Source organism: Typopeltis vanoorti, chromosome 9, assembly GCF_054136105.1.
Source record: "Typopeltis vanoorti isolate ZY-2024b chromosome 9, IOZ_Tvanoo_1.0, whole genome shotgun sequence".
NCBI lineage: Eukaryota > Metazoa > Arthropoda > Arachnida > Uropygi > Thelyphonidae > Typopeltis > Typopeltis vanoorti.
Genome location: NC_143557.1, coordinates 2,286,054 through 2,305,702, shown reverse-complemented (window position 1 = coordinate 2,305,702; position 19,649 = coordinate 2,286,054). Strand labels below are relative to the sequence as shown.

General features: G+C 35.6%; 1 protein-coding gene across 3 annotated transcripts in view; it reads right to left on the bottom strand.

The window, feature by feature from the left end:
- Marf1 (meiosis regulator and mRNA stability factor 1-like protein) overlaps nucleotides 1-19,649 on the bottom strand; it is a 655,603-nt gene that overhangs the window by 512,397 nt on the left and 123,557 nt on the right. For all 3 annotated transcript variants that reach the window (XM_090397518.1, XM_090397519.1, XM_090397520.1), the window contains one exon: nucleotides 1,082-1,248. In XM_090397518.1, coding sequence (XP_090253644.1) covers nucleotides 1,082-1,248 — 167 coding nt within the window. The remainder of the gene's footprint in view (nucleotides 1-1,081; nucleotides 1,249-19,649) is intronic.

The window sequence follows — 19,649 nt, the reverse complement described above, 5'->3', positions numbered from 1 at the left end:
TCTGCTGTATAACCAGACTGTTCCTCTGATATTATAGGGGATATCTTAAATTCGTTATTGTACTTCATGATTTGACTAAATATCATGCTAACCTGCTAACTGAACACATGACACTTATTGCTCTAAATGCAAGAAAGAAAGTGTACAACTGTATATAATATACAAAAGTTTTTCCACTTGGTCATAAATCAAATTAAATTTGCCAAAGTTTATGGAAAGGGTCACTACCCAATTCAAGTATAGTAGTAGTCAAGTATTATAGGTCCTGATAATGATTTTCTAGAAAGTGACTGTACGTAAAGATATCTCTTATGAGTGGAACTGCGACCACAGATGCAAGACCCTCGACATTTCTGTGCATGGCTGAAGAAGACAAATCCATTCCGATAATAGGGTAATCAATGCGTTTTGTGGAATGAGTGTTTATGATTATACGTCGGAAAATTATCTTTTCTTTTATGAACATTGTAGTTTTTAAAGTGGTAACTATTTTGCTTGTACAACAGTCGGAAAATTTAGTGTATAAAGCACGTGATTTTGTGTGTTGTGACGGACTCGTGCATTGCCCTATTTGTTTCTTCCCTTCAACATGAATTGACTCTTCTTGGCAATCTGCCAGCGAATGCTCTCGCTTCTGTGGTCATATATATATATATATATATACCCTTCATTCTAAAATTAACCTTTTGTGCAGTTATTTAACAAATATGTTCTCGACTATTAACTGGAACCCCCCCCCCTCCACCACCAATCTCAAGATACTCTATGCATATGGCAGTTTCTTTAACCATCTAACTCTACCTCGTTAAAAAAAAAAAACCTGAATTATACATGATCTAATTTCAGCACTCAACAAAATGATTATTTTTAGTCTCTCTTCCTGATAAAGTGTAAAATGTAAATAAAGCCAAAACTAGCAGTATTACAAATGAAACTTTTGGTTTGATTTGCATAGCATTCGTGATCATTTTAAACAGTTTGAGTTAGACCATATTTAGAGAGAAAAATAAGTGAAACAGCACTTCCTACATTTTGTTCTGACTACATTTTTTTTTTTTTTTGAACAACAAAAACTACATACCTTAATCGGACTTCTATATGGCAAATATGATGTGATTTCAAAAAAACTACAGTATTCATGGGCACATGTGAGTAAAGGTTCAGGTGCATGGCTACCATGAAGAAGAATGATATGAATATTATGGCGGTGGCGAAAATCAGAAAGATCAGTGGCAAAGTTCACATCACCTACAGAGATATAAAGGAGATGACTTTAGTTGCTATTTTAATTTGTCTATATATCACTTGATATACTCTAAAACTTATCGCTAATTATTTTAAGGCTAAATGGTGCTTAGAACATTTATTTCTTCAAATTAAGGATTTTACTGCATGCAAATCAGATTCAGTTAAAAAAATACATTTTTAGTAATGGTGCTAGAGGTGATTTGAATAAAATGATAATTTGTATCTAAAAGGGTGAATCTTTTCTGTAAATAAACAGTTTTTGTTTTTTTTTTTGGCAAAATATATATACACACACAAGAGAAATAACACAATTTGTTGATTGTGTTATTTCTCTGAATTGGATATTTCAGACAAAAAGTAATCGTCCATCATTGGTAATACATCACACAAATTCAAAACAAGGCAGAACATACAATCATTTAACCATTTATGGCACATGCCAAAAGTTAAAAAGATGCTATCAGATTAATCAACCTTTAGACAATTCAATGTCCATGTTATTTCAATATCTGAATGCTGTGATTGAGATATTGAAATAACTTCTTGAAATAAATTTAATTAATAAATTGAAATAAATTTAATTAATTACAACTGCTAATAATCAGCATCTCCCAAACTTAAGGAAAGGATAGGTCATCATTCTGATTTAAATTGGGCTGATACAACAAGATCTCAGATTTCCATTAAAACATGTTTGTATTTAAAATGGCTACTATGAAGCAGGTCTTTCCAAAGGATCCTGTGTTTTGTGTTGATGCCATATGAGACCCAATATGTGTGATTTCAAGTAAGACATATAATTAGTGTTCACTTCTCTACTGAACAGTGTGTTTTTCATCAATAAACTGTCATACAGGAAATCGGGTAGTTTCTTAATAGCAAAATAAGCATCTGTATGAATTTATATACTGATACATCTTCAGAGTTTTAGTGACTCGAGATAAAAGAAACATAAGAGATAGGAACTGTATATTCAGCAGTGGTGTCTCAAGGAAGAACTGTAAGAATCTATGATGCACTAGACTTTTTCAAAGATGAATCCAAATCACCGGTATAAGAGACTTAATTATGTGGATTTCTTAGGGGGAATCTTAACGTGACCCATTTTTGAATGAGAATGAGGGAAGGAATCATGTATGTATCAACTGGTGAACAAAGGTAGAAGTGGTCAAAGTGCTTGGAATGGTTATGGGGAAGCATGATGTGTAGGAAAGGCAAAGCATCTACATTCCCCTCTTCTAAAGAAAATGTAATCCATGGATGAAAGTTATTAATCTGGTGTAAAAAAAGTGAATAAATTATTTTCTGGATGTGGAAATCAAGAAAGCATACTCACACAGCAGACGAAAAAACTGAGCTGAAGATAAATAGAAAGAAATAAGGTATTTTATAGATGTTCAAGATAGTGATGGTCAATGAAGACAAAGAGGTCTCCTTATAGCAATGACTTTAACATGTTTGAAAATTTTATTTTTCCAAGTAAAATAACTCAAGTGCATCATGAATTCAAAACTCTTTGATATGTCAAGGGATACTCAAAGAATTTCTACGGGAGAATGTTTGTAATAAAGAGATGATATAAAAGATCCGTGATGTCTGTCAAGAAGTATGTTGCATTTTTAATAAGATCAAAACTATCTTATATGTGTACTCAAAATATGAAAAAAAAAAAAAAGTGCGACTCAATGAGCTTCCTTAACAAAGCAAGTTGTTAAGAAAAATGTTGCAAGATCCATGAAGATGGATCTTGCAACAGAACTAAAAGGTCCATTCAAAATATGTATGTAGTTTTTTCTTCAGAGCATTACTTCACCAACCAATCTAACAGAGAAAGTTCAATTTGATCGCATTATCAGGATTCTGTTGTTCTCTTTATATGAGAGTGATCTGAAAAGTTCTCAGCCTAACAATGAAAAAACGAATTTATAATTTCAAAATTATTTTTATTTTTCAACATAATATCCCTTAAGACTAATACGTTTATTCCAGTGATGCTCCAGCACATTATCCCATCCCTGTAGTGGTTCTCAGTAAGATCTGCAAAATACCCCTCTAAAGCTGCAATCACCTCTTGATTTGAAGAAAAACACTGACGAGTGAGGAAGAGTTTTCGTTTAAAGAAGAGATAGAAGTCACAGGGAGCCAAATCTGGGGAATAGGGTAGGTGTTCCAACAATTTATAGTGCATTGATTTTCCCATTGCCAAAACACCTTTGTGGGTAGGTGCATTGTCCTGATGAAAGATGATTTTTTTTTCTTCTGCAAACCAGGTCTTTTCTCATGAATTTTTTCATCTAGTCTGGTTAAAAGATCAGAATAAAATTCCCCGATTACTGTTTTACCCTTGTCAAGATAATTAATAAACAAAATGCCTTTAGCATCCCAAAACACTGATGCTGTGAACTTTCCTGCTGATGGAATCAACTTTGTCTTCTTTGGTGCTGAACAACCGGCTTCTGTCCACTGTTTTGACTGCTGTTTGGATTCTGGTGTGTAATGGTAAATCCAAGTCGCATCGATAGTAATAAATCAACATGCAAAATCAGTTTTTATTCTTGTTAAAATGCTCCAAGCACTGTTCAGAGATTTTTCATGGAAATATGTTTTTGATCTGCTGTGAGCAATCGCAGCACCCTTCTTGCACAAAGCTTTTTCATTTGCAATTCTTCATGCAAAATACATCCTACATGTTCTTTTGAAATGCCTATAGTCTCAGCAATTTCAAGTACTTTGATTCACCAGTCATCCAATACCATATTGTGCACTTGTTCAATGATTTCTGGTGGTGTTACACTTTTTGCACATCCTTCACGTGGATCATTTCAAGGCTGGTACGGCCACGTTTAAACTCAGCAGCCGATTTCTTAATTGTCAAAAACAAAGGAGAAGAGTGCCCATAAACTTTTATGAACTTCGAATGAATTTCTTTTGGTGTTAAACCTTCTTTTACAAAGAATTTTATAACTGCACGATACTGAATTTTATTAATTTCAAGGGATAAAGACAACACACTTTTGCTTCAGACAGCTGTATAAAACAAACTACTTGATAGAATAACTTTTGCAATTTCACATGGATGCTTACAACAGATGTATCAACTGAGAAAAAAAAAATCTTGCTGATAGTGTTGCCATCTATGGTCGAGGCCGATAACTTTTCAGACCACACCTTGGGTGTAAAATCCTATAGAAAAGGTAGATTTTCCTATTATAATCTACTCTATGCATTATGACAATTGTTGTCTTTTAATGGCTTAAATTTATGCAATTCAATAGTCAAGTGGGCATTATGTCTAAGATTTATAAAATTCCTGCACTAAGTCAAACAATGCGAGTTCAAAAGGAATGCAAGAAAGTATGATTATGAGTGGCAAGAATGGTGATGAGCTTGCATGCAGTAAGACAGCAAGAATGAAATGATGGAAGATGGAAGATGAAGAAAATAACAAGAGGATAAAGAGAGAGACAGAGATGACATGCTTACATGGAGTTCTCTGCAGAACAAATGTGGAATTGAATGGCTGGAGAAATGCATAGCATGTGGTATTACACAGAAGTGAGAGGGGAGAGAAAGTAGAAGAATAACGGCCAAATTTTGTATGATGATTACATGATAAGAAGAGTGGTTGAGGAGAATGTAATGAAATCAGAGCCAAGATTAAGGATGGAGATAGAGATTATTTTGGCTTGCATTAATGATCGCTCAGGTGACAAGTGAGGTATGTGAGAAGATATGAAAAAAGTTGCTGGTACAAGTGAATAATAAGATTGAGAAAGTAAAAGATGAGAGTTTACTAACATGGCATGACAGATGTGAGAAGAGATGAACAGTGGTGATTGCGAAGAAGTTAGTACACATGTGTATGAGGAATGGTATGAAATTTGTGGATGAGTGAAGTGCATTAGATGGCTATGGAGTCAGATGTTTTGAGAAAGTATTATTCAGTGAGAGTTCAGAAAAACTAGAATGTTTGGGGGGAAGGGGTCAATCCATACAAACTTAAGGAGAGTAAGTGAGAAACTAAGCTCATGATGCTGAATGCAGATACCCAGGTCTTAACTTTAATAGGATTATCAACACAGGATGTGGGATGAAGAGGGTATTGCACTTTATGTATACTAGTGCCAGAGGTATTAGAAATAGGTGAAAGGAGTTGTGTATGATCAGTGCAGGTCGTGTAATTATTTTGAGGGATTTCAACTAAAGGGACATAGAATGAAAGGAAGAATGGTTATAGGCAGGGAAGGAAATTAAATCTATACAGCTACTAAAAGATCATTACTTTGGAAAACGTGTAATGAAGGATGACATGAGGATTGAGAGTGGTGGATCTAGTCACAGCAGAGTGACCAATCTAATCACACTGCCTCTGCTTGGAGAAAGATATGTAGTCATGATACAATTGCCTGAGACAGCATGCAATGGAGGGGATATGAGTATTGAGAATGCTGGATCTAGTCATAGCAGCAGAGACCAATCTAATCACATTGCCGAGAAGGTATTGCCTAGAGAAACATATCATGTAGTCATGACATCTAGGAGAGGGTCAGATATACAGAGTTTTTTTTGTTAAGAAGGGTATATGTAGAATTATAAAGCATAGAATTTTGAGAAACGTGGATTCAGACTGCATCACTGACATGGCAAAATTTGGAGGGAAGAGATACTGGCAGGGCATGAAAGATGATCAAGGGATGCTTGAAGAAAGCATTATCAGACTGTACATAGTCTTGCCATAAATACTGTTAGAACTTCCTCACACTGGCTGGTGTAAGGGTGTTCCCCATGCTGGCCAATGAATTGCATAAACCTGGTTCCATTAGTGCTGCTGCACACAGCCAATATTTGCATGTTTATCAGCAGAGAGAGAGAGAGAGAGAGAGAGAGAGATGTCTAGCTATATGGATTGGCATGTAGTGGGGAGATTACAAGAACTGTGTAGCTATAATAGCACTTCACAAGGTTGGAATGCAGCCACCTGTTATTTTCAACACACTAAAAACACTCAGGAGCAGCAGAATGTGTGTGTGTGTATGTATTGGACCATTAACCATTATAATGATAAAGAAGATGTATCTGACTGCCAAAGAACAGGATGGTGCATGGAGGCAGCCCCCCCCCCCAGGTGCACCACTGATGTGGAGAAATGTAAAGTTATGCATTTTGGGATAAACAGATTACAAATCTATGTATCATGTTGATGGCACCATACTCCAGGAAACAGATGAAGCTAGAGGTCTAATTAGGGATAGTGGTAGAGAGAGTTAAAGTTCAACGGACATACTGCTAAGGTAGCTAGATTACTTCGCTACTGAAGAAAACATTAACAAGTAGAAATAAGGAAATTGTTATTCCTCTTTATAAGGTCTTGATATGCCCACATCTGGATTACTGTGCTCAACTCTGGTCCCCTGGGTTTCTTGGAGATGAGGAAGTGGTGGACAGGATTCAAAGATGAGTGACCAAGATGGTGAGTGGGTTATGGAATGTTCCCTAAGAGGATATATTGAGAGTGTGTGGATTGCACAAGTTCACTGATAGGAGAAAAAGAGGGGATATGGTAGAAACATTTAAGTTGCTTAAAGGGTTTTATAGGATAGATGCAGGAGAAATGTTTCAGAACTTGGCAAGAAGGACCAGAACAAGGGGTCATCCTTGGAAGTTGAATAAAGGTGTCATTAGTAGGGGTGTGAGGACTAGGTCTTTTGCTTGGAGAGATGTGAATGAGTGGAATGGGTTGCCAGAGTCAGTTGTGAGTGCTTGTTCTGTTAATGTACCATACTTTTCCTTGAAAAGTATGGTACATTGTGTGTATAAATTGGGTCTCCTGCAAGGAGTCTTCGGACTCCTGCAGGCCTGTATAATAATAATGATAATATAATTAATCATTTTGCAAGTGTGAACCAAGGTGCCGACAGAGTGTAAAGAGGACAAAAGCACCTCTGTAGTGCAACTGGAAGAACAACAGGCTATTGTGTTGCAATACTGCAATGGAGTGAAAAGAGGCCAAAATAGTCCCACTGCATAAAGGATGCCCCAAGACAGAAGTAGCAAATTATAGGCAAATCAGTATCTCAGGAGTACTGGTTAATGTATTAGAGAAATGAGTAAAAGACAGAAATAAGGACTGGAATGGTGGATAGGAATATGAACTTTACAAGGACAACCTGGTTTTATGAAACTCAACTGTCAGTTTATTATAAAAAGTAAGCAAATGACTAAGGTAGATCTTACCTAAGTCATTTGCTTACTTTTTATAATAAACTGACGGTTGAGTTTGATAAAGGAAATGATTAATCAGTGATACTGCTGGGGTTTGCAAAGGCATTTGAAAGATTCTACATAGAACTCAGTTGCATAAATTCAGATAACTGGGAATGGATATGAATCTAGTGATTTGGATTAAAGGATATACAGACAGATATCAGAGTGGTTTATGAAAGAGCTCAGTCTAGGAGAAAACAGGTGACTAGTGTTGTATTGCAGTACTCTTTACTCAGACTTTGGCTGTTTAATTTGTACATTAATCATATAGGAAATGATTTGCAGGAGAAATGTTCATTTGTTTGCTGATGATGCAAAACTGGGAAGAGAGCGAGAGTTAATGAAGATGATGTAGAGATTCCGAAGGATGACTCAGACTGGCAGTTTTTAATAAATTATCAATACCAGAAACACTTACATTTAATATGTTATAAAAAAATATAAGTGTTACAAAAAAAAAGTTACTTTCTTCTAGAAAAACTCTACAAAGAAAGCTGTGAAGCAAACATTCATAACCCAAATCTGAACAAAATTTCTTAAACCTTCTCAATTTTAGGAAGTTATATTAACCAATACTCACCATTTATGTGTTCCATAATTGTAATTAAATATTGTTTATAATTTAAAAATAATTCACTGAATACATTTATTGTAATTTATTTTGAATATCTATTAATGCAGATGGAGCTATTCTCCTGAAGCCAATATTGCACATTTAATGTGCTTTCAATTAAATTGTTGAGTTTCCCTATAACTGTATTGCAATGGATATGAAACTTAGCCAAAAATTTTACAATAAAAATATTAAACATAAGTGTTTCTGGTATTAATATTTTATAATGAATTCTTCTGCTTATGAATGCTTCTGCAGATGAATTAGACTGGCAGTATGGAAAAGGATAAATGGCTGCCAGTTTAAGTGTAAGGTTATGCACTTTGAAAAAAGAGATCATCAATCTGTACACTATAATGATGGACCTGAACTGTAGAAAATTGTGAGGTCAGGGATTTGGGGATTGACTGCAATATACCCAATTCAGAATTCTGAAAAACAGTGTGAAGGTGGCTAAAACAGCATACCAGATTATGTGATTGTCGAAGTGCACATTAACAAGCAGGGATAGAGAGGTTATTGTAATAACCATTTACAGCACACAAATCTAGTCACCTGGATTCTGAAAATGAAAAAAATGGTGGAGAGAATCTAGAGGCAAGTGACCAATATTTGGCAGGGCTATAGAATGCTCCCTATGGGAATATTATTATTATTATTATTAGAATTCTGGAATTTTTTATTTGTTTATTAAATAAAAATAACTTTGAAAAATAAAAATACTTTGAAGAGAGAAATGACTGCATTTTAAATGGTGTGCTGTTCCTAAAATGGAACTAACTGGTATCGAGTGCTAAGAGTACAGTATTTTTAGGAAGGATAGACACGATAGGACAGGAGGGGGGGGGGGGGAACAGAGTTCTGCTAATGATATCAAGTGTCTTGAATTCAGTTAAGAGTTGAGACCTATGACTGCAATACTAGCAACAATTTTTCATGTGGCAGTGGGTTCGAAGCCATCTGGTGTGAGGTGGAGTCCAAAAGATTAGACACAGTGGGATGTTGTTACAGACTTGGTGGATTGGTTGGGCCGAACATTGTTTGGGTAGCAATGAAATCAAATGGAATTTATTGAGTTGTTGCAAGACAACTTCCTCAAGCAGCATGTGACAGAAGGAATTCAAGGTCGAAGAGTGTTAGATCTGTTTATAGTGTCGGGGGGGGGGAGGGTTCAGTTAAGAACGTAACTATTCTGCTCTGGATGTTGACAGTGATCATGTGGTACTCACTTGGGAAGTGGATAAGTTTATGAATATTCCATTCAGAAAAGGTTACATACTGAATTGCAAAGGATAAAATTATGATCGCTGAGGGGTATGCTGGATTCTGTGCCAACGTATGAGTCATTGGATGGGAAGGATATAGACAGTGTGTGGGAAGTGTTTAAAAAATATTTAAATGATGAGATATCAAAATGTATCCCTAAAGTTCAAAGAATAAATAGAGTAGGAGTGAAATGGATGTGTTATCCAATTAAGCAAGAGATTTGTAAGAAATAGGTGATGTGGAAGGAATATCGTGTGCATAAGGATGATATCAGTTATGATAATTATAAGTCACAGGCCAGAAGAGTCACAAGAGTTGCACAGAAAGCTAAGTCCGAGTATGAAAAGAAACTGGCTCTGCAAGGTAAAGACAACCCAAAACAATTCTATCATTATGCTGCAAGTAAAAGAAAGAATGAATTTGAAAGAATAACTCTAATGAATGTAGATGCAGAAGTGATTGTTCAACTAATGAGCAGTCATTTTCCTAAACGCTATCAACCTGGTGTATGTAACATTGAGCTCACTGCTACCTCTTCACTGAATGAAGAAATTCATGTGAATGAGGAGGAAGTACTAGAGCTGTTGCACAAACTGAATAAGAATTCTACAATAGGAACTAATCAGCAGGGATGCTAAAAGTGTTCAGCTGAACTGGCTATTCCCTTGACCAGGCCATATAATTTGAGTCTCACAACAGGGAAGATTCCACAGGAGTGGAGATTATGTATGGTAATCCCCTTGCACAAGGGTGGTGCAAAGACCAATGTATCCAACTATCGACCAATCAGTATCTCAGGAGTGTTGGTGAAGTTTCTGGAAAAGTTGGTTAGGGCCCACATTCAGAAATGGGTTGACAGAGAATCTCTACTTTGCGATGAACAGCATGGGTTTACTAATGGAAGGTCATGTTTTAGCAACTTGCTCACATTCTATAATGTTACCACTGAGTTAGACAAAGGGAATGGATAAACCATGATGCTTTTCGATTTTGCTAAGGCTTTCGACAGAATACAGCATGGAAGATTGTTGCATAAAAAGGAGAATATGGGATTGGATTATGCACTATTGTCATGGATAAGAGGATGGCAGACTGACATATATCAAAAAGTTATGTATGGGGGGTGTGTGTGTGAATCTGCAAAATTCAAGGTAACCAGTAGTGTGGTTCAAGGGTCAGTCTTTGGTCCATCGTTATTCAATCTGTACATTAATATTGGGAAGGATTTGACATGTGACATATAGCTATTTGCTGATGATGCAAAGATAGGTAGGGTAACCAGGAATGCTGGTGATATGCAATACTTGCAGATTGATTTGAATTGGACGAAATTGTGGGCATGGGAAAATTCCTGTCATTTCAAAGTTAATAAATATAAAGTCATGCAGTTGAGTGTGATTAGGTATCTAGTGACATATTATATTGGTGGGATTATGTTTGAAGAAACTGATTAGGCTAGGGATCTTGGAGTTTTAGCAGAGAGGAAGTTCAGGGGCAATGTAGCAAAGATTGCAAATACAACTCAAAAGATAATTGCAATGCTGAAACGAATTTTGACATGTAAAGAATAGGTCGACATTTTGCCTTTTTAAAAGGCTTATATAAGATTTCACTTGGACTATTGCGAGCAGGTCTAGTTTCCAGGTTTCTGTGGTGATTCTGATACAGTAGAGAGAGTGCAAAGGAGAGTGTCAAAAATGTTATCAGGATTATGGAATATAGATTATGAAGACAGATTGAGAATTTGTAGGCTGAAGACACTAGCAAACAGGAGTAAGAGGGTTGATATGATTGAGATTTACAAACTTGTGAAAAGGTTATACAGAATTTGATTAGCTGGATTTTTTTTCATTCATTTGGAGGGCGGGAAAAGAACGCAAGGCATCCATGGAAGCTGAGAATGAATACCGTCAAGAAGGGGGTTAGGGCTAAATTTTTCTCTCATAGAGTAGTGAGTGATTGGAATGGACTGTCATTGGATGCTGTTGTGCAAGTAATGTGCATGAATTGAATTCAAGAACAAGTATGATAGTTGGTGCGAATAGTATGGCCTTCCATGATGAATTTCTGACTCCCTGGAGGTCTCTTAATAATCATAATAATAAAATAACTACCAATTTAAACTTAGCTTCATTTAAAATTTCAATATCAACATTTTCTGGTGTATGCTTGACAGTGTAATACAGTTAACATTGGAAACTAACTAATCGTTAGTTTCCAATCAATTTTTCCCCCCTCCAAATTGGTGCATTTGTTAGGTTAATTTGACCAGCTTTTTTATTTCAATCTTCTACAATTTTTCCATTTCACTTTTTTATTTTTTAATATGATTCTGCCAGTTGTTTTCTGTTCTCTCTCTCTCTCTTTTTTTTTTTTTTTTACTTTACTCAGAACTCTAGTACCTGTAATCCTTGCAATTTGATCAACTGCTATATTTCTAATCCAACAAGAGTTAGATTTAGATAGAGAGGTTATTCATGTCAAACAACAAATTACATGATAACTGAAGTAATTATCTTTAATGAAATGAGAGTCCAGATATTTCGTACTGAAAATAACAGTACATCATCAGTGCACAGAAACAAGCAGTGCATAGAAATCAAAAAAGTAGGAATACAAGTTACCTGCAACAATCGGTTTACTAATTAAAAATTGTTGCCATGTGCCAGAAATTAATATATTAATAAATAATATTAAAACTATTTTTGATGTTTACATAGAATGAGAATCTCCCAAACTTTTGGAATAGAGAGAGAGAGAGAGAGAGAGAGAGATAGACAACTGTTCAGATTCAGGTTTGTCCAGTGTAAAAGGGCTTTGCAACTTTCTCTGAAAAAGGCATTCTCCACAGAGCCCTGATTTCAGCCCTGTTGGGCATGTGTAGGATGAACTGAGCGTCGGGTGAGGTCGGGAAAATCTGCCCACTACGGTCCAGGACCTCATTCAATGCCTGCAGGAGGAATGGTCCAAGATTCTTATTGATTGATATTATGTGCTTGTGGAAATGCTTCTGTTACAGTGATGGGAGGAAGGACCTGCATCTTGGTGAGGTGGGCTCCATGGCAGTTTGTTTCTTGCACTATGGTGTCCACTAACTTCTTTCCAAGAAGTATATAAATAAACAAACATATAAATGTATGTTTATATACAGGGCTTGAAAAATTAGTTCATCTGCTCTTCTGTAATGACTGAGAATTTTTAATTAAGTAAAAAAGAGGAGGAATTTAATTGTCAGTTTTATTCACATAACAAGGATTATGTGGCAAGTTTTATGTCATTAATATTTTGTATTTTTATCATTGCACTTATTGGGACATGAAGGTTATTACAATTTTTATTTTTATTTTTTTTTTGTGCAACCATTTTGTGGATTATGACTGACTTTGTCATAATTGAATACAATCAATAAGGGGATAAGTATGTTAGGCATCAAAAGATTTAAAGAGAGGTCAGGTATACTGCACACCAGTTATTTAGCATGATAACATGTTTTATTTTATTTATTTATATGTATTTAATGGTAGTGTAAAATAAAAATAAACCAGCTACATAGAGCACTAAGACACTTATTTTGTATCCATGTGATGGAATATGTGGAATCTGAACATATAATAGTGGATATTAAAACTTGCAAAGATGAGAAACAAACATTACTGACGTCTTATGTTTTGCCATAATATGTAATTTCCTTATATTGATTCTAGAAATGCAACCTAAATGTTTTTTTTCACTGTTTGCTTAGTTGCTGCTGGGTTATATGACATCACTGACCTTGTATTTCTATGAATATTTTGGAGCCAAACAAAACTCAGAAAACCCATTTAGTGTAGTGAAATCTGTGTGCAGACCTAGAAGTTTTATTTTACTGAGAGTTTTTATATTGATTTTGAACATTTAAGCCTCAGCATTTGTTTATGATATACAGAAGAAATTGTCTTGAATCACTTGTTTAAAAAAAACTCAGAAAACACAAAGTCATAACTTCTGAAACATAAACAAATGCTGAGGATAAAAACATGTTAGAACTGTGTGAAAATTATCATATATCATTAATGAGGTCATGTATCACTGATAAAATGTATGAGTTTTTTCTTTCATGTCTTATACACTGATAAACATGCTCATATGTAAGTAGCTGACATACTGGCTTTAACATCGGTAGTTATATAATGTAGGTTCCAAACATTTCTGGCTTGACATACAAAATCATGCCAATTTTAAATTGCTGTGTATAACAGAGAGCACCATCTATGGGAAGCTTAGTTTACCAGTTTCAACTCTCTACTTGCATCATTCAGTTGGAGGCACCTGCTTGACTAACACACGGCATGCAAAGAGGTTAAAAGTTGAGTAACACACTGTAATAAAATTTTTTTACTAAAAGAAGGGCTTTCTAAAAGTGATTGGATGGTTTTAAGGAGAAGCTACTCCTTCATATTCCACTGAAGGAATGGGCTAAACAGTATCATCTAGGAAGAGAGAGAGCATCTAAGATGTTCCCCGTGATGGTTGGCCTATGGAAGTGATGACTGAGGAAAATGTCTGATGCTTAAAGAAATCTCAGCAAGGTTGGGGCTTTCTATAACAACCATATTTTGCATCATTTACAAGAAGTTTCACATGACGAAGGTCAGTGCAAGGTGGGTGCCCCGACTTCTCTCTTCAATTCAGAAGGACCTGTTCTCACAAGTTTTTAGAGCTTTGCCAAGGGAATCCGAGAGAAGTGCTGGAATTCATTGTCAGCAGGGATGAAACCGTGGTATTTTATTATGATCCACTTTTCAAAAGGGAATCCATGGAAAATCTGGAAAAGCCCTGCTGAGAAAAGCTAAGGTCACTCAGTCCAACAAGAAGATTAAGGCAACAATCTTTTGGGATTGCCGGGAAAATTCTGACTTCAAAGAAAGGAATACCACCATGAATGCAGAATATTATATTATGCTTCACTCCTGCACAAACTGCGAGATACCATAAAGGAGAAGAGATGAGGAATGTTGAGTCATGGTGTTGCCTGATTCTCAACAATGCTCTAGCCCATACGGCTACTGTTGCGAAGGCTGAAATGAAGGACTAAAGCTTCCAGAAGAATGAATACCCACCCTACAGCTCAGATCTAGCACTCAGAAGAAGAAAATTTACAGATGACAATGAGGTGAAAGATATAGTTTTAGGTCATTTTGCAGACAAAAGTGCAGACTAATTTTTCAAGAGTAGAGAAATATACATTCAAAGATGTGAAAAGTAAAGGGAGATTAGGTTGAAAAGTGACACAGCTGTTTTTTTTTTTCTATCACCTCTAAAAGTTAGTAACCGGAAACTAATGGAACCACCATTGTAGGATGAAAACTAACCATAGCATTAACATAAAAGCTTTTAAATTTACTATGTCCATGATTTAGCATATTTAGGAACATTTTAGGAAAATTTGAAGAAAAGGGCAAAGCTAATAATAATGGCAAGTATTTACTGGACTTCTGCTCAGGACATGGACTAGTCATTACTAACACCATATTTCAACATAAAGATGTGCACAAGTTCACATAGAGAGAAGACACAAGAAATAAGAAAAGCCTCATTGACTATATCACTGTTGACAGATCTCAACATGCTCATTCAGGATTCAAGAATGTACAGAGGATTTGAAATTGGAAGTGACTATTATTTAGTATTAAGCAGAATAAAAATGGATATCACATTGAAAAGAAAATATGTAAGAAAGTTTTAAAAAGAATTAAAATTGAGCATCTTTTACAGATAAATTGTAAACTCAACTACACAAACATTACTGAATTAAAAATAAAACAGATTGAAAACAAGAAAGAAACCTTGGAGTCTCAGTGGCAAACTCTGAAGAAGACATTGGTTGATTTGTCTCTGCAAGTAGGTGACGTCATCTGCAAGGATACAAAAATAAGAACATAATGGTGGATACAAGAAGTTAAAGAAGCAGTCCTAGAAAAGAAGAAAGCATATCAAAAGTTTCCAGTAAATAAGTCAGCAGACATCCTAAAAGAATACAGAGAAAAATCTAAGAGTGCTAAGCTAGGTGCAAAAGTAGATAAACAAAAGTCGCAGGAAGACTTTGGTAATAATATAGAAAATAAATATCAAGAAGGTGGCAAAATGTTCTGGAGACTACCGAAGAAACTTAGAAATGGAGAAAAGAGAAGGAGCATTGTAAAAGGAATCAAAAATGATAAAGGTGACATGAACACTGAAGATAAGAATATCCTAGATCACTTTGAAATGCTGTTAAATGAACCAAGCAGTGACAGAATCATAATAGAACATTTTCAAGAGGAATACAAAGAAGAGTACATATCAATACTTTAAGAAGAAAAAGATATCAAAAACTTGAAATGTGGAAAGGCTGGTGGAGTAAACAATGTTTGATCAGAAATGCTTAATTAGGAAGGTATAAAGGTTTTGAGATGGTTATACTGCATAATTCAGAAGGCTAGGTCAGGAGGTTCAATTCCAGATAACTGGAGTAGAGTTTTCATAGTTCCCATCTAAAAAGGGAATGAAAGTGAATGTGTGACTTTCAGAGGAATTTTTCTACTAAAGCGTTCTGGGTATGGTAAGTAAGTAAGATTCCAGGTAAGCATATTGTTAAGGGGTTAAGAAAGATTGTGAAAGAGAAACTTGGAGAAGAACAAGCAGAGCGCAGGCAAAAAAAAAGATCAAAATTTCACTTTAAGACAAATCATTGAGTAATCATGGGAATATGATATGGATCTGCACTTAATAATAATAAGTTTAGTTTAATCCTTTATCCAAGTGTGAGCAAACAAAGTTTGCGCCTGAAAGTATCTTCAGGACTGGGGTAAGGTAGTGCAACACCAGGCAACTCATTGCAAAGGTGCAGAAAGCTCCCATCACTCCTATCTCAGTATTTCCCATAATGCAAAGCACATCTCCTTGCGGATATGTGTAATGCTATGCATTAAGGCAAGGGCCACTACCCATACTGGTTTTGACCTTTATTGAGGTCTCGTCAGTGGGAGAGTGCTTCTGCCTTTGTATCTCCACTACTGGGCCTGGCTACCACTGACGAGACCTCAATAAAGGTCGAAACCGGTATGGGTAGTGGCCCTTGCCTTAATGCATAGCATTACACATATCCGCAAGGAGATGTGCTTTGCATTATGGGAGATACTGAGATAGGAGTGATGAGAGCTTTCTCCACCTTTGCAACGAGCTGCCAAACTTTCAGGCGCAAACTTTGTTTGCTCACACTTGGATAAAGGATTAAACTATACTTATTATAGTCTAACCAAGTGAAAAATAAACTCTCAAGACCTGCACTTAAGTTTTAAGATCTGTAAAAGCATATGATAAAGTGTCCAGAGAAAAGGTTTTGAAAATACTTCAGTGATATGAGATGAATGGAACATTATACAGAGCAATATACAATCTATATTTGTCAGTCAGCAATTAGAATTGAAGGAAATACAGGAAGATGGTCATACGTAAAATCAGAGGTAAGACAAGGATTCACATTATCTACACTCTTATTCATCTATATGGATCACAATATGAAACAGAGTGGCATTCATCATTATCATCATCAACAACCATGGGTCCAATGCCCGTAGGTGTCAATGCCATCTTGATATGATTCTTCCATTGTATTCTATACTGTACAAGATGACTCAGTTTGTATATAGAGTTTCCGCACCATTTGGCAATGTCCCCATTCTCTGTTTGGTCTTCCTCTTATGTTCTTTCCTTCAATCATTCCAAACAGCAACATTTTTAATTTTTTCTCATCATTCATTCTACATATATGGCCAAATAGACATAGTTTCCTTTTGATTATTTTCTGGATAAGGTTTTGTTTTGGTTGTATTCGTCTGTAGATTTCCTCATTGTTCACTTTCTGTATCCAGCTTATTCTCAAGATCTTTCTATAGCACATCCTCAAATGCCAATATCCTCCTTTCAGATTCTCTCAGGAGTTCCCAGGCCTCGCATCCATAGAGCATGCCGCTGAAGATACAGGTTTCTACAATTTGCAGTTTAGTTTGCATCTCTATAGCTCGGCTCTTCCATATTTTGTCCATGGCTTTTAAAATAGTTGTTGCTCTGGCTATTCTAATTTTTATCTCTTTTTTGGGATCCAAGTCATGCATCATGTGGCTTCCAAGATATGCGAAGTGTTCCACGTTTTCATTGAAATCTGTCTATCGTAACTCTGTTCAGTAACTCCTGTTGTCAGAATATCATTGGCATCAAGCCTGATATAAGAATTGGAGATGTCAAACTTAGCTCTCTGCTTTATGCAGATGATGATCTACTACTAAATACATCTAGTGCAAGTCTCCAGGATTCTCTAACTAAATTGAATAACAGTGGTAACAGATATGACATGAAAATAGGAAAAAAAAAAAAAAGACAACAAAACTATGAAAATAGGCAGGAGCACAGAAAACTCCCAAAGTGCATTCTAAACGAAGAATATACAACAATGAATATTTAGAACAAGTAAAACATTTCTGCAATTAGGCACTGTTTTTAGTGAAGATTGCAGGTTAAATCTGCAGATATACAATGGAATAAGCACAGCTGGCATGGTGAGGAGCCACACTCATCATCAAATTCCTGATATGTACACTCGTGAAAAACTTACACCATTACGAACTTCCTATCTACAATTTTCCTCCAAATCAACACGTTACCTTGTCAAGTTACTGTCACGTTACTCCAACATTATCAGATCTTATATTTCTATCTTCTAAGTCACTTTTTTTACTGTATCAATCTACCTATATCTTGGTCTTCCTCTGGGTCTTTTTCCTGCCAACCTGACAGAGAACACTTGTTTTTTGCTAATCTTTCCTCTCCTATTCTGTTTAAGTGACCATACCACCTCAGATTAGCTCTACTAGCACATTTCTAAATGCTAACAATGTCAATTTCTTTCCTAATATCCTCATTTTTAATATGCTACTGCATTGATACAGAAAATTAATAAATAAAAATAAAATTACCCATATAAGTATACATATAAATTGCAACAACTGGTATGGGCAGTGGCCAATAAAAGATGAAAAATTGCTTAGAGTCCTAAAGTCAGGGTTTGTTGGAAACTAAGTGGGCTGAATGTGTTCCATCCAAATTCTTGGGATTTTTAAGCCACCATTATTATTGAGTTAGGGTGATTGATCAAAATTTCACATGCTTCTTTAAATTTCCGTTCATACCAAGTTTTTGTATGATGTAAAGAACAGATATACTTATCCAATCAAATAAAGAACACACAACAATTCAATTTAATGTTAAGAGCGTGATCTGAGAGGCCTGCATCACCAAAATTATTATGTTTAATATGTCGTTTGCGTTCTTTTTTTTACAGATAGGGATTGTATGTCCAGTTTCCCCAATATAAGATAAGTTACAGGTGCAATAGATGCAATAAACTACAGGGTGTGCCAATGGGGGGGGGGAGGATCCTTAGAGGAGTTGAATATGTTTTTTAATTTTCAAGGTAGTTTAAAAATGGCATTAGGATTTAAATGAGTTCAAAGAATTACTGATAATTCAGCTAAACATATTTTGGAAAGTAATAAAGAAAAACTTAAGGCCAAATTTCATATATTTTAAAACAACAGCAAAATTTGAATGCCAATCATACGAATCTAACCGATCAGAATCTCGCTTCTCTGGCAAATAACTCCAACAGTGAACAACAAACAAGTGAAACGAGAAGCGACCAACCAAATGCAAACAATGTTCTTGTGATCAACCTATCTAGTGACAATTTAAAGAACGGTCAACTTGCATAGGCCTAACTTCGCAGTAGCACCTAGAACTGTTAATAAACTGGATATTATATATCACATAGAAAGAGGCATTAAGTCTCTTCCAAATAATATAGCTGATAAAATTAGTTTAGAAACCAGCAATGCTTTGAATAAAAAGAAAACCATATGTAGCAATCTTACAAAAACAGAACTAGCAGCAATGAAGTCATTAAAAGCTAATCAAGATATAATCAAACTCGGACAAAGGTAATGCCATGGTTGTCCTTGGCAGATCAACTTACATCCATCAGATGAATCAACTAGACTCCGATAACAGCACCAGCTTGTGAACTATAATCTGACCAACAGGATAAAGAAAAAACTGTAAAATTACTTAAGTCTGTCACTTCTTGGCCGTCAGATGCTGTTAAAAAACTAACACCCCATTATGCCCATTCTCCCAGAATGGTGTTCCCAAGATACATAAACATAACATTCCGCTTCGGCCAATA